The sequence below is a fragment of the Neurospora tetrasperma genome (assembly GCF_000213175.1).
Source record: "Neurospora tetrasperma FGSC 2508 unplaced genomic scaffold NEUTE1scaffold_2, whole genome shotgun sequence".
Lineage (NCBI taxonomy): Eukaryota > Fungi > Ascomycota > Sordariomycetes > Sordariales > Sordariaceae > Neurospora > Neurospora tetrasperma.
The window spans coordinates 4210015-4222651 of record NW_009799100.1 but is presented as its reverse complement, the minus strand read 5'-3'; the positions used below and the strand labels follow the sequence as shown (position 1 = coordinate 4222651).

General features: G+C 53.0%; 3 protein-coding genes across 3 annotated transcripts; all 3 read left to right on the top strand.

The window, feature by feature from the left end:
• Positions 1–3624: 3624 nt before the first annotated feature.
• Positions 3625–5761, top strand: NEUTE1DRAFT_109128 (uncharacterized protein; the record flags this gene model as incomplete). The annotated part of the gene is made up of 5 exons (XM_009851548.1): positions 3625–4018; positions 4208–4296; positions 4366–4452; positions 5148–5242; positions 5284–5761. 5 exons carry the CDS (start codon positions 3625–3627, stop codon positions 5759–5761), a joined length of 1143 nt encoding a protein of 380 aa, XP_009849850.1.
• Positions 5762–5942: 181 nt separating this feature from the next.
• On the top strand, positions 5943–7781 carry NEUTE1DRAFT_116588 (mannitol-1-phosphate 5-dehydrogenase; the record flags this gene model as incomplete). Its single annotated transcript, XM_009851547.1, has 2 exons — positions 5943–6221; positions 6310–7781. The coding sequence occupies 2 exons, from the start codon at positions 6167–6169 to the stop codon at positions 7449–7451; spliced, it is 1197 nt and encodes a 398-aa protein (XP_009849849.1).
• A 906-nt stretch (positions 7782–8687) lies between these two features.
• NEUTE1DRAFT_79916 (coatomer beta) lies at positions 8688–12316 on the top strand (the record flags this gene model as incomplete). The annotated part of the gene is made up of 9 exons (XM_009851546.1): positions 8688–8729; positions 8994–9017; positions 9114–9159; positions 9227–9368; positions 9445–9635; positions 9694–9893; positions 9952–10077; positions 10136–10376; positions 10428–12316. The coding sequence occupies 9 exons, from the start codon at positions 8712–8714 to the stop codon at positions 12014–12016; spliced, it is 2577 nt and encodes an 858-aa protein (XP_009849848.1).
• Between the last annotated feature and the right edge of the window lie 321 nt (positions 12317–12637).

Below are 12637 nucleotides of genomic sequence, written 5' to 3'. Positions count from 1 at the left end.
CTCTCCCATTTGATCCTCGCTGCTGCTCTAACTGAAAAGCATGAGATGTTAGTTCCGTCTCATGAAGAGAACACCGAGTCTGGTTTGTGGTAGCCATCACGCTGCTGAAGGGAGGTCTTCACGAGTAAGCAAGCACATGTGATGGCGATAAAGCCAGATAAGGCTTACATATGATTTTATACCAAGATGCCTTCGTCTCTTCACATGTTTGAAGGTATCATCGAGCGTGTTCGTTCTGTCTCATTCACACCCTCCACTGTGTTCTTCCCCACTCATGTCTCTGATTCCAGTCGATGATCTTCAGCAGAGAGGATTCCACCAGTCATACCAGAGATGACCATCCCACGAGATTTTGAAGCGCCCCGCTGCAGACCATGTGTTGGTAACCTGTCCTGATCATTAAGAATCCTATCCCAGAACCAGATCACGATGACCTTGATTTGACCCATGCACATGAAGTTTCCGCAACGCAAAGATACAGCTCGCAGAGTACCTAACACCTGCCACGGCCACAAGCTGACAAAGAAAGGACCATATGCCGTGATATCCGTCAGGAATGCAGAAATCCCTGAAGATGATTGACACTATCACGTCCCAAACCTTTTGAATCACGCCATGAAAACGGTACGGCGGAGTTCGAAGCCCTGCGACGGCGCGGAGAGACCAATGGAACGAGAGGCTTGCATACAATTGCGATGACTCCGATGTATCGGGGCTTGGCTGTTACGAAAAGCTGCGGGAAGGACGGGAAATCACGAACTTCCTGATTTTGGGATAAGCATATCCAAATGCCTCTTCATAATGCTTTTCGGAGGCCTCTTCGAAAGTACCATTCCGCTTGTCCTAAGCAGCAAAATAGCCGAAAACATATGTCCGAAAATATAGCGTGGCCCTTCAACCGACGTGGCTCTGTAATGTTCTGAAGGAAAAAAGGCATGTCCTTCTGTGGCTGCTGAAGCCTCCAGAAGTAACCTTTCGACGGGCTACAGCCGACGTACGTAATCTGGCAAGGAGAACATTGAGATAGATCCCAACATATCCAAAATCGAACTTCATTTCCTCCACGTGTCAGCCCATGCCTGCACAACTCCTCTTCATGGCCGCTTCATCAAACCAATGAAGCAGGTTATGCGTCGAGGTTTGAATCCACTTTGATCTCCAGCAGATCCCATTCCCCCACAGATAGGAAGTTGTAAGTCCGGGGTAGATCAGCAATTTGCGGGGTACACGTGTAGTAGCGCGTCCAGGTTCAATTACCTATCGGCTCCATCAACTCCATCCTTCGTCGGTCAACTTCAACCGTTGAAGCAACCATCGTGACTGGCGAGTGGTGCGTTCCGGAACTGTAAGTCGCATGCAAATAATCAAGCATGGCAGTGGTAGCACCGAAGATGTATGGTTTGGACAAAGGCGTCCTTGACGGAGCCTAATGCCCAAGGCTACCTCCTTCTCGACCTAGGTCGAACAATAAGCTCATAAAGAACTTGAATGAGACTGTGGGGTTTGATCAACCTCGTGGTAAATCTGATGGCTCAAGGCTCAAGAAACGAACCAAAGGGCTGCCAAGCTTGCGAGTGCTTTTACTAGGGTCCCACAACCTTCCGGCGTTTCATCGCGGCTTGACTTTTATGTTTCAAGCCGGTGAACCTGGCAGGCCGTCAACAAATCTGGGAGAAGGGTCACAGACCCGACCTTCGAAAGGGTCGTTGGTCGGGGAAACCAGCAACACCAGGGAGAACGACGATCAGCCACAGATACTTCCATAGACTGTGGATAGCGCGGGTACATGGCATTCTATTATACCATTGGCACAAGGTAGGTGCCATCCGGACAGTATGAGTGAGCTGGTGAAGGCTGGTTTCGAACCGTTGAAGAGACGGCGACGCGGGCGACGCGGCTGCCCGGCCGACAATGTGGGTCCCCTGGGCCGTGTTGGTCGGGCAAAACTAAGTCACTGAATGGAGTCTGGATAGGAGTTCGGGGCATTGGGGTCCTGCCCGTATGCTGCATTCTCCCGAAAGACGGAAAAACCGGCAGAGAACGCGGGATGACATGAGAGCATCGGGCCGTCCACCGGTTTCGGTCACTGTTCAGCGGTGTTACATATGCTTGTCCTTGGCACGAGATCCGCCGAAATAACCAACCGAGGGAGTATCGAGGCAACGTATAAGTTAAGTGTTGGGGGAATATCAAATCGGGCAAATCTGAGATCCGCTCAGGAGACACTGTCTCGAGACCGCGAGCATCACTTGCATGTAACGAATACTAAGTGGATGCGCGTAGAAACAAGGAAGAGCTGGCCGAACATCGTGAAGTGACTGAATTTCGACCCTTCAGGTGGTTGCTCTGCCGTGGCCGTTGTCTCAGAATTGCACACCATCTTGTTTGAATAACGAAACGGGATATCGATTGACAGGAGCCCCAACAAGATGCCACTAGGCAACATGGCTAAAATGCAAAAGTGGCCTGAGGATCGACAGGAATGCAAGGTCAAATACCCAACCTGACCTCTCTGGTGGTTTGCAAATCTGCAATGGCCCATTGAGAATGGCTTGTTAGCCATAATATGAAATGAATAGGTGCGGCTCCCGCAGCCGACAATGTGTGAAAGAGACGGATAACTTGACTGAAAACAGCATAAACACCGCTGAACGGAAGCCAATTGAGGCTTGATCATCTCCATCAGCATCAATTGGCATCCTTGCCATATCGTGGATGCAGGGTAGCGAGAAAGGGGAAATTGATCGCCTGGACCGTTTTGATCGATATCGAGTTTTTTGGCCCTGTGAGGGGTGAAGAGGACCTGAGTGAAAACGCTGTGAAATGCGAACCCCTGGTCGTCCCACCGTGCACAACCTGTGATGAGGGAAACGTGAGGCTTGTGAGAGATAGGATGTGAGAGGGTGTGGTGAGACAAGAGGAAGATCCCCAATGCTCGATCGAGGTTGGCCGAGGTTTGATGCAGCGCCATGGAGACGTGGATCCTCGATGCTTGACCTTTTCTCTGAGCGGTTCCATGTGTTCCAGTTGGTCAATTCACGGCCTTCATCTTGGCGGTAGAAGACGGGACTTGATGATGAGTCGTTGCACGTCGCGGGCTGGACATTCAAGTATCGTGTCGGAAGCTAGATAGTCAAGAATTGTGAGCGGCGACAGGGCAAGCAAGACCCATTGAGAACACTGCAAAGAAACCGGCAAAGTTAACAATATCGTGTAGTTGCGCCCTTTGTAGTTACACGTCGCGTACTCATCCGTGGTTGCTGCTGATGGAAATCGTGAAAGCGGTCAACAAATGGTGAGAAATGCGACGACGGGAAGACAGACAGAAGCGAAGTTATACCACATGTGTAAAACCGGATTGCAAGATGACGCTCACATGGCAATGAATGCAGAACAATGCGACAAACACACTGGTCATTGACCACCGCGATTGTGACTGATTGAGGGGGAATGGTTGACCGGCGTTAGGTCACCGGCTTCGTCATATTGTGGTGGTGTGGTGCGCTATCGTGAGTCAAGGACAGACTGGAGGCGGAGGAGGGCCGCAAGTCACCAGTTGTTGACCGCTTGTCGCCAGTTTTCCGGAAAGGGATGATAGCAGAGACGCCAAAAGAGAAACTCACGATGTCAATCGACGGCAGTCGCGTTGGGATCGCGATCGCCGTCGGTGGATTTGTTTGTTCGTCTTTGCCGCACGTCATACTGGGGATTTCTGGTGGGTTTTCGGCGGGCTTAGCGGGCATTCTTTTGAAGAGCGGGGCTCAGGAGATAGTGGACCCTGAAATGCGAAAATGGTCCACTAAAACCCATGTCTTTGTGCGGACTCAATACATGATTGGTGAAAAAAAGCAGTCCACTTTACTCAGAACGACGGGGGCAGTCCTCTTCAGAACCAAAGCGAACCACAAGAGTGGACTTATGACGAATGCCAAGCGCCCCACCTCTTATCCGCTGTCGGGTTCGGTTCCACCGGTGGGCGCCGGAAAGGAAGGGAGAATGGATGCCTCGACGACCTCGTGTAAGTCACGGCGTCTGGGTGCCCCTGACGGTGCAGCGTCAAGCACAAGTGGAACCTAAGGAAAACCCGACGGTCGCAAGTTGTACGCTGTAGCAAATATCGTGCTGAGCCTATCAAAAACTTCCAGTATTCTGCTTGCTGTGAGGTCAAATCTCATGGCTCGATATGACAAATAAAGAACAAGAACAGTGGACAATTCAACTCGGTTGACTAGTACGGGCAATGATCGTGGCGAGCCACAGCAAGCAGCCAGGCTTACAAACCTAAGCCGGTGCTTTGTAAGTGCAGCGTGTCCCGAGAACACAAGTGCCTCGACGTCACTGATAACGAGCTCTTCTGTTTTCCAGTTACACTGCCTGGCAACCACATGGTCTGCACTCTGGATCGGTATCGTGAGCTTCGAGCTTGGTGGTTTGGCAAACGGTCCTATCTCGGTATGTATGTGCCTAGAATGATGACATGCCCCGGGGCTCCTGGAGTGGATCCATCTATCGATGACGGCCGACCAGGGTGTCTTTGTCCCGTTTTCAAGGCCGCCAGAACAGCCCAATACAACACAGCAAAAACACTCTCTGAACACTGTCAATGACCGCTTGTTGGCGTCACTGTGTTCTCTAACCAACGCGGCTCTGTCGTGTTAGGTGCCACAGCAGACGGGTCTACACTAGCCGTTTTGTCAATCGAGTAGTCACCACTTGTTATGTCTGTATTGGGCCGAAGAATGAAGCCATCGTGACGGCACCTGGGTGCTGCAACCGAGCATTTGCAATAGCCAGGGCACGTTCTGATGGCGTCAGGGCCTGTTACCCAAGAACAGCCTCAAACAAGTCCGTCCACACCGTCCACTCCGTCCCCATGCCCGGTCGAAGCATTGCATGGCATAACACCCAAAGGGTCCAACAGACCCTAGATCTTGGCATCTGTCGGGTGTGTGTGACCACTGGCTTGGAGACATGTCACAAGCAATGGCTTCAGATTTGTCTGCCGTCGCCAACAGGCCAAGCGTTATAAGTGACTAGCATCGCAAGACCGTTCTATATCCGACCTGGCGTGACTGCACTACGAGGGCGTGGCTCATTTGGTCCACGTTAACATCATATGTTCTGAGCCTGCTGTTATTGTAGTTCAGCAAATCGTGAACAATCGGGAGTTTAGAGCCCGATGCGTGGATTCTGCTTCCGGAATCGAGGGCATGCCAACCCGACCGCGTCTCGTCAAGCGAGAGTACGTACCTACCTGCGCATGTAAGTGTACCTCGAGGCAAGTGCACTCAAGGAGGCAGGACGCCGCAGTCAGGAACCTCAACATCCAAAATCCAATGGTGGGGCAGGCTTACGGTTCGGCGGGACTTGCGAATATTCTGTTCAACGAATCCAGTTTAGTCCCGGCTTCATTCACAATGATCATCGATCTCTAGGAACCCAAGAAGGGTTGCTGCTGGGTCCGTTACGCAAACGGGCCGTAGCCGCGAGGACCGTCATTGTCCGTGGATACTGGCGACTTACAAATGAACACCCCGGTCAACAAGGAGACAAGCCACACCCGACACATGCCTGCCATTTGCGACCTCCCTCAACCTACCAGAACCGTCACTTATTCGTGCAGACCCACTCAATATGGACGATCAACCCCAATACTTGCCATTTCTTGTTCAAGCAATGGGACCGGGGTGTTGTTCACTTGCACTTGGCCCTCTCCGTATCTTGCACAGTACACCAGAGAAAGCGCAGAGAGAACAAGTGAGGGCCCTGCGTAAGGACGCAGTCGGTAGGTACCTACGTAGCCAGAAGTCAGCCAAAGGCATGGGCACGCCATGTGTATGCCAGGCCGGATCGTCATGGCCAACTGGATGGCATGTGTATAAAGGAATTAAATCCCCCTCATCTACCTCAACTGTTCTTTCTTTGTCTCCATATCATACCATCTTGTGATCTTCAAGTCTAATCACATCCATCCCACGCCCATCACCTCTTTCCATCAGCACGACGTCACCGCGCTTAAAGCTTTGGACATATTAGACTCTGCTCTACCCTTCCAACTTGCCATCTCTCCGACTCTCTTCGCCCAAGCACAGGCATACCACAACCACCCTTATACACCAAAAACACCAAACACACAAATCATCCTCGATACCCAACACTAGTCAACATGGCTGCCAACAATTATACCAAGAAGGCGGTGCACTTTGGTGCTGGCAACATTGGTATGTGCCTCCCAAATCTCTTCCCACCCCTCAACATCCCCCCAGGCTTGGACGTCCCATATACTAACCTTGACTCCTCATCCGTTAGGTCGTGGTTTCGTTGCCTGCTTCCTTCACAACTCTGGATACGAAGTCATCTTTGCCGATGTCAACGCCGACCTAATAAACGCCCTTAACGCCAGCCCCTCCTACAAGGTTATCGAGGTGGGAAGCGAAGGAACGGAGGAATCGACCATTACCAACTACCGCGCCATCAACTCTCGCACCAATGAGGAGGAGCTTATCCAGGAAATCGCCACGGCTGAAGTGGTGACTTGCTCCGTCGGCCCCAACATCCTCAAGTTCATTGCCCCTGTAATTGCCAAGGGTATCGACCGCAGATCCGAGGACCTGCCCCCTGTGGCTGTCATTGCCTGCGAGAATGCCATTGGGGCGACGGATACTCTTGCCGAGTACATCAAGGACCCTAAGAACACTCCCTCGCACCGGTTGGAGAACTATGAGAAGCGCGCCCGTTTCGCCAACTCGGCCATCGATCGCATTGTTCCGGCCCAAGATGCCGACGCAGGCTTGGATGTCAAGCTTGAGAAGTTTTATGAGTGGGTGGTCGACCGCACTCCCTTCAAGGACATGTCGCCGCCGGACATCAAGGGCATCAACTGGGTCGACAACCTGCTGCCCTACATTGAGCGTAAGCTCTACACTGTCAACACCGGCCACGCGACGGCCGCTTACCATGGTTACATCCGCCGCAAGAGCACCGTCTATGATGCTCTCCAAGATAAGGACATCCAGGAAGAGGTCAAGAAGGCGCTCGAGAACACGTCCCACCTCATTACGCAGAAGCACGGCATCGACGAACAGGCCCAGCACGAGTACGTTGAAAAGATTGTCAGGCGCATCAGCAACCCTCACTTGGAGGATGCCGTCGAGCGTGTGGGCCGTGCCCCCCTACGGAAGCTGTCCCGCAAGGAGCGGTTCATCGGCCCCGCAGCCGAGCTTGCCGAACATGGTAAGGACTGCAGCGCTCTGCTCGATGCTGCTGAGATGGCGTTCCGCTTCCAGAACGTCGAGGGCGACGAGGAGTCGGCCGAACTTGCCAAGATCATGGCGAGCAACAAGCCCGAGGACGTTGTCAAGCAGGTCTGCGGCTTGAATGAGCAGGAGAAGCTGTTCCCCAAGGTGGTCGAGGTTGTACAGCGCGTACAGGCCGACTTGCAAGACGACTAGATGGAGCATTTCTGTCAACTTGTGTTTTCAAATTCATTCTTACTTCATGTCTTATGATAAATGAGCGAAGACTTTACGGATAGGGAATAGGGCAACGGTGTCGTGGACCCTCGGAATCCGGAGAATATGGCGTTCATTTGGTTGCTTTCTGGGATATCAACAGGGAGCATTATACAATTGGGATCAATGGCGTTTAGCCGGGATCATATTAACATCCTGGAGGTTTTGGTTTTCCTTTTTCTTCTTCTATATTATTATCTTCGCGCAATCACTAGAAGCGCTTTGCAGTGATAGATATAGTTCAAGTCAATAAGAAGTACTCACACTCAATTCTTGTCCATGTCCCAGTAACGTTGTCGTATGCAAAGTGCTTCAAACTTGATCACTTCTTCGAGCCGTTTTTTTGAGCCCATATTTTGTGACTGCTGATAATGTTCCTAACGATGAAAATGGATGATGGGAGTACCGAGTTGACTACTGACCGTGATCGGTCGCGCCTTAGTCCTGTTGCATCGCTGAGACCTTTTGGCTTTGGAAATACTCGTATCTTGTAAATTTGCTCGTGTGTGACACTCCTCCGAAATGGGAGAAATTGAGTTGTTCACAAAGTGACCGTTGCGTTGGTCCAAGCCTTTTGGTTTTTTGATGATCTCCAGTGGTCGAATTTGGACGTGGTTTGGCGATGGTGATGGCTTCAAACACTGAATGCACCGACGGTGAGGGGGGCTCCAAGAGATCTGCAAAGCTGTCGGTTGGTCGTTGCCTTAGGCAGCAGCTGGCGAGCGTAGGAGGGGGAAGTGACAGTGGCCGGCAGCTGTATCCACTTGACCGCCTGAGGGAGAGAGTGGCCCGAGCGGCGAGCAGACCACAGCCGCGAAATTGTGGGCGGCGGCCGGTCGAGATACGTGGCGGGCACCTCTACAACCGTCCGCTGTCATTTCCGGCCCGTCGCATCAAGTGTCAAGGCCTCCGAAGCCTCTATTCCGAATCCTCGTACCGCCAACCACGTCCCCCCCTTCGGCGGACCAGATATCCAATACACCAAATACATACAACCACAATTGCACCACTTCCGATAGCTTCACCCCTGACGAACCCGACGGCGGCTTTCTTGTACGGTCAGGGACCATCTCCAGCATCCAGCACGCACCCCACCTGAAGCTTGGAAGCTCGAGAACCGTTACGACCGCCCCGTCCTCTAATTCCAACTTGTAAACACCACACACCACACACCACACACCCACCCCAAACTCGCCCAACATGAGGCTGGATGTCAAGGCAAGTTCGCACAGGCTTCGTGTCTGCATCACCATGGCCGTGTCACCGAGACACAATAGAACAACACGATTCTGCAACCTGGCGCACACTTGCAACCTCCTTCAGCTTCGGCCTGGGATCTTCCAGTTGCCCCCTATTTCGTCTGCTGTTCCGGCACCTCGACGGCCAGCTCCATTGCGCCGACACGTCCATCATCACATCGCTGCCTCCAACTGGGCCATCTCTCATTAGAAAACACCTGCTAACATGCCTGTCAACATGCAGCGCCAGTTGTTTGCCCGCTCCGAGGTTCGTTACCTGTCCTCTTGACCCCCTGATTTCTCCGGTACCAAGCAGTCTTTCAACATTCAAGGTTCCCATTGCTCACCCATATTCCGCACATAGCGAGTCAAGGGCATCGACTTCCATCCTACCGAGCCATGGATTCTGAGTACGTCTGATTCGACCCGCGATACGATGGGAGAGGGCCTGAGTTCTGACACTACTTCGGTCGTTAGCGACCCTCTACAGCGGCCACGTCTATATCTGGTCATACGAGACACAACAAATCGTCAAGACCTTCGAGCTTACCGATGTCCCCGTCCGCGCTGGTCGCTTCATTGCGCGGAAGAACTGGATCATCTGTGGTTCCGATGACTTGTATGTTTGACATGGAACCTGGGGTGCGGGCACTGGACCGCTAGTGCTAGACAGGCAGGCTGACCTGGAATCGCAGCCAAATTCGAGTCTACAACTACAACACGAGCGAAAAGATCACATCCTTCGAGGCGCATCCCGACTACATCAGAGCCATTTGCGTCCATCCTACACAACCCTTCGTCCTTACCGCCAGTGATGACATGACGATCAAGCTTTGGGATTGGGAGAAGGGATGGAAGAACGTGCGGGTATTCGAGGGCAACTCACGTATGGCGCCACCGGCCCGATATATCGAAGCAGAGCGCGCATGCTAACGGAGTTTCAGACTACGTCATGTCCCTCGCCATCAACCCCAAAGATACCAACACCTTTGCTTCGGCATGTTTGGACAGGACAGTCAAGATCTGGAGCTTGGGTTCATCCACACCAAACTTCCAGCTTGAGGCGCACGAGACCAAGGGCGTCAACCACGTCGACTACTATCCCCACAGCGACAAACCCTATCTTCTCACAACTTCTGATGACGTGAGTTATATTAATATCTGCTGGCGCATAGGACTTCACAGCTGACTTACTGGCACAGCGCACGGTGAAAGTGTGGGACTATACCACCAAGAGTTTGATCGCCACTCTTGAAGGCCACACCAACAACGTATCCTTTGCCTGCTACCACCCAGAGCTCCCTATCATTATCTCTGGTTCGGAAGATGTACGTCGATATTGTACCTGTCCACTCGCTCGCAGGCTATTACTAACTGTAACCGCAGGGCACGATAAGGATATGGAACGCCAACACCTACAGGTTCGAGCAATCGCTGAACTACGGCCTGGAGCGAGCATGGTGTGTGTCATATCAGAAGGGCAAGCAGGGTATTGCTGTTGGTTTCGATGATGGTTCGGTGGTCATCAAGCTTGGTCGGGAAGAGCCCGCTGTGTCGATGGATGGCTCCGGCAAGATCGTGTGGGCCAGGCACAATGAGGTTGTATCTGCCGTGATCAAGGGTGCTGGTGAGTTACAAAGCGGAACATCGAGAGTGACTCCGAGCTAACAGGGATCAGATGCCGATATCAAGGACAACGAACCTATCACACTCACCACCAAGGAGCTTGGAACCGCCGAGGTGTATCCCCAAAGTCTCATCCACTCTCCCAATGGTCGGTTCGCTGCTATTTGCGGCGACGGCGAATACATCGTTTACACTGCGCTCGCCTGGAGAAACAAGGCATTCGGTCAAGCCCTCGACTTTGTGTGGGCTTCCAAGGAGTATTCCAGCACAAACGAGTTCGCCATTCGCGAGTCTCCCACCAGCGTCAAGATCTTCAAGAACTTCGAGAACAAGGTCGGCGGTCTCGACGTCCCCTTCGCTGCCGACGGTCTTACCGGCGGTGTCCTCCTCGGTGTCAAGGGCCAAGGTGGCATTTCCTTCTACGACTGGCGGACGGGTGGACTTGTCAGACGCATTGAGGTGGAGCCAAAGCAGGTGTACTGGAGCGAGAGCGGCGAGCTGGTTGCTCTTGCCTGCGAGGATAGCACCTACGTCCTCAGGTTCTCGAGAGAGAACTATAACGAAGCGGTCCAGGCTGGTCTTGTCGAGGATGATGGTGTTGAGGCTGCGTTTGATGTCGTTACCGACATCAGCGAGAGTATCCGTTCGGCGGAGTGGTTGGGAGATGTCCTGATCTACACCAACAGCACCAACCGTCTTAACTACTTGGTTGGCGACCAGACTTACACCATCGCCCACTTCGACAAGCCCATGTACATCTTGGGTTACCTCCAGCGTGATGGCCGCGTCTACATCACCGATAAGGACCTTAATGTTACCTCTTTCGCCCTCTCGCTCCCCGTTTTGGAGTATCAGACTCTTGTCCTTCGCGAGGATATGGAGACGGCTGCCGAGCTACTCCCAAGCATCCCTGAGGATCAGCTCAATAAGATTGCGCGCTTCCTTGAGGGACAGGGCCACAAGGAGCTCGCGCTTGAGGTGGCAACTGACCCCGAGCACAAGTTCGATCTGGCGCTATCGCTTGGCCAGCTCCACATCGCCCTCGACATTGCGCGAGAGACTGATGCGGACCACAAGTGGAAGACGCTTGGTGATGCCGGCCTCGCTGCTTGGGATGTGCCTCTTGCCACCGAGTGCTTCGTCAAGGCAAAGGATCTCGGTTCGCTGTTGCTTGTCTACAGCTCGACGTCAGACCGCGAAGGTCTTGCCAAGCTCGCTGAGCAAGCTACAGAGGCAGGCGCGCACAACGTCGCCTTCAGCGCCAAGTGGCTACTCGGTGACGTCGAGGGCTGCATTGAGATCCTCAAGAACACCAATCGTCTCTCGGAGGCTGTGCTCTTCAGCCAAACATACAAGCCTAGCCTTACGCCCGAACTGGTGGCGGCCTGGAAGGAGAGTCTGGAAAAACAAAAGAAGGGCCGGGTTGCCAAGGTGTTGGGCGTCCCCGGAGAGGACTCGGAGCTCTTCCCTGAGTGGGACGAGTATCTGAAACTCGAGCAAGAGGGACCTGCTGCTGGCAATCTGATTGATGTCGATGCCGAGCAGGTTCAAGAGGAGTCACCGGCGGCAGAGGAGGCGGCAGAGGAGGTGGCTGAAGAGCAGAAAGAGGAGGAGAAGGAGGTTGAGGCAGAGGAGGAGTAGAGCGACGTTTCTGCGCCATCCAAGGAAGCGGGTAACGGACACGATTTTGCTTTGTGAAGAGGATGGAAAGCGATTACAGACATTAAGATGCTATCAAGGCAGAGGAGACGCTCCTCTTGACTGCCAACGGCTTTTACTAGATATGACGGCATTGGTAGTGACCGAGACATGGTGGTTGTTGGCGGTTTCAAAAACGGGATACAGTTGGCGCGATTGCTGGTGCCGTTGTGGCCCGTCTATAGTAGGCAAGAGCTTTAGTATTTTGATAATGGAGGAACAGTGAACTAATGACCTAGCACATGCACTTCCTGATGTCTCAACCTTCCAAATGTTCGGGATTGGAGATGCTGCCGAGCTCGGACAGGTAGTCCGTCGGAGTATATTGATGGCCCGAAAGCTGAGACTAACAGGGGGTACAGCGGAGTCATGAACCCTGCCGGATTGGCGGACACGGCGGCCAAGGCGGGTCAGTCAGCGGGTCGTGGAGGGTCGTAGAGCGGCCGTCGCAGGCGTGTTGAGAGGTGTCGTTGAGGGGAGGTTGGCCCCCGGGGACCTGGGGACACTGGGGTGTTCGCTAGGATTGGATCTTTGGAGAACTTGAGGATCATAGGTGCCCCGGTT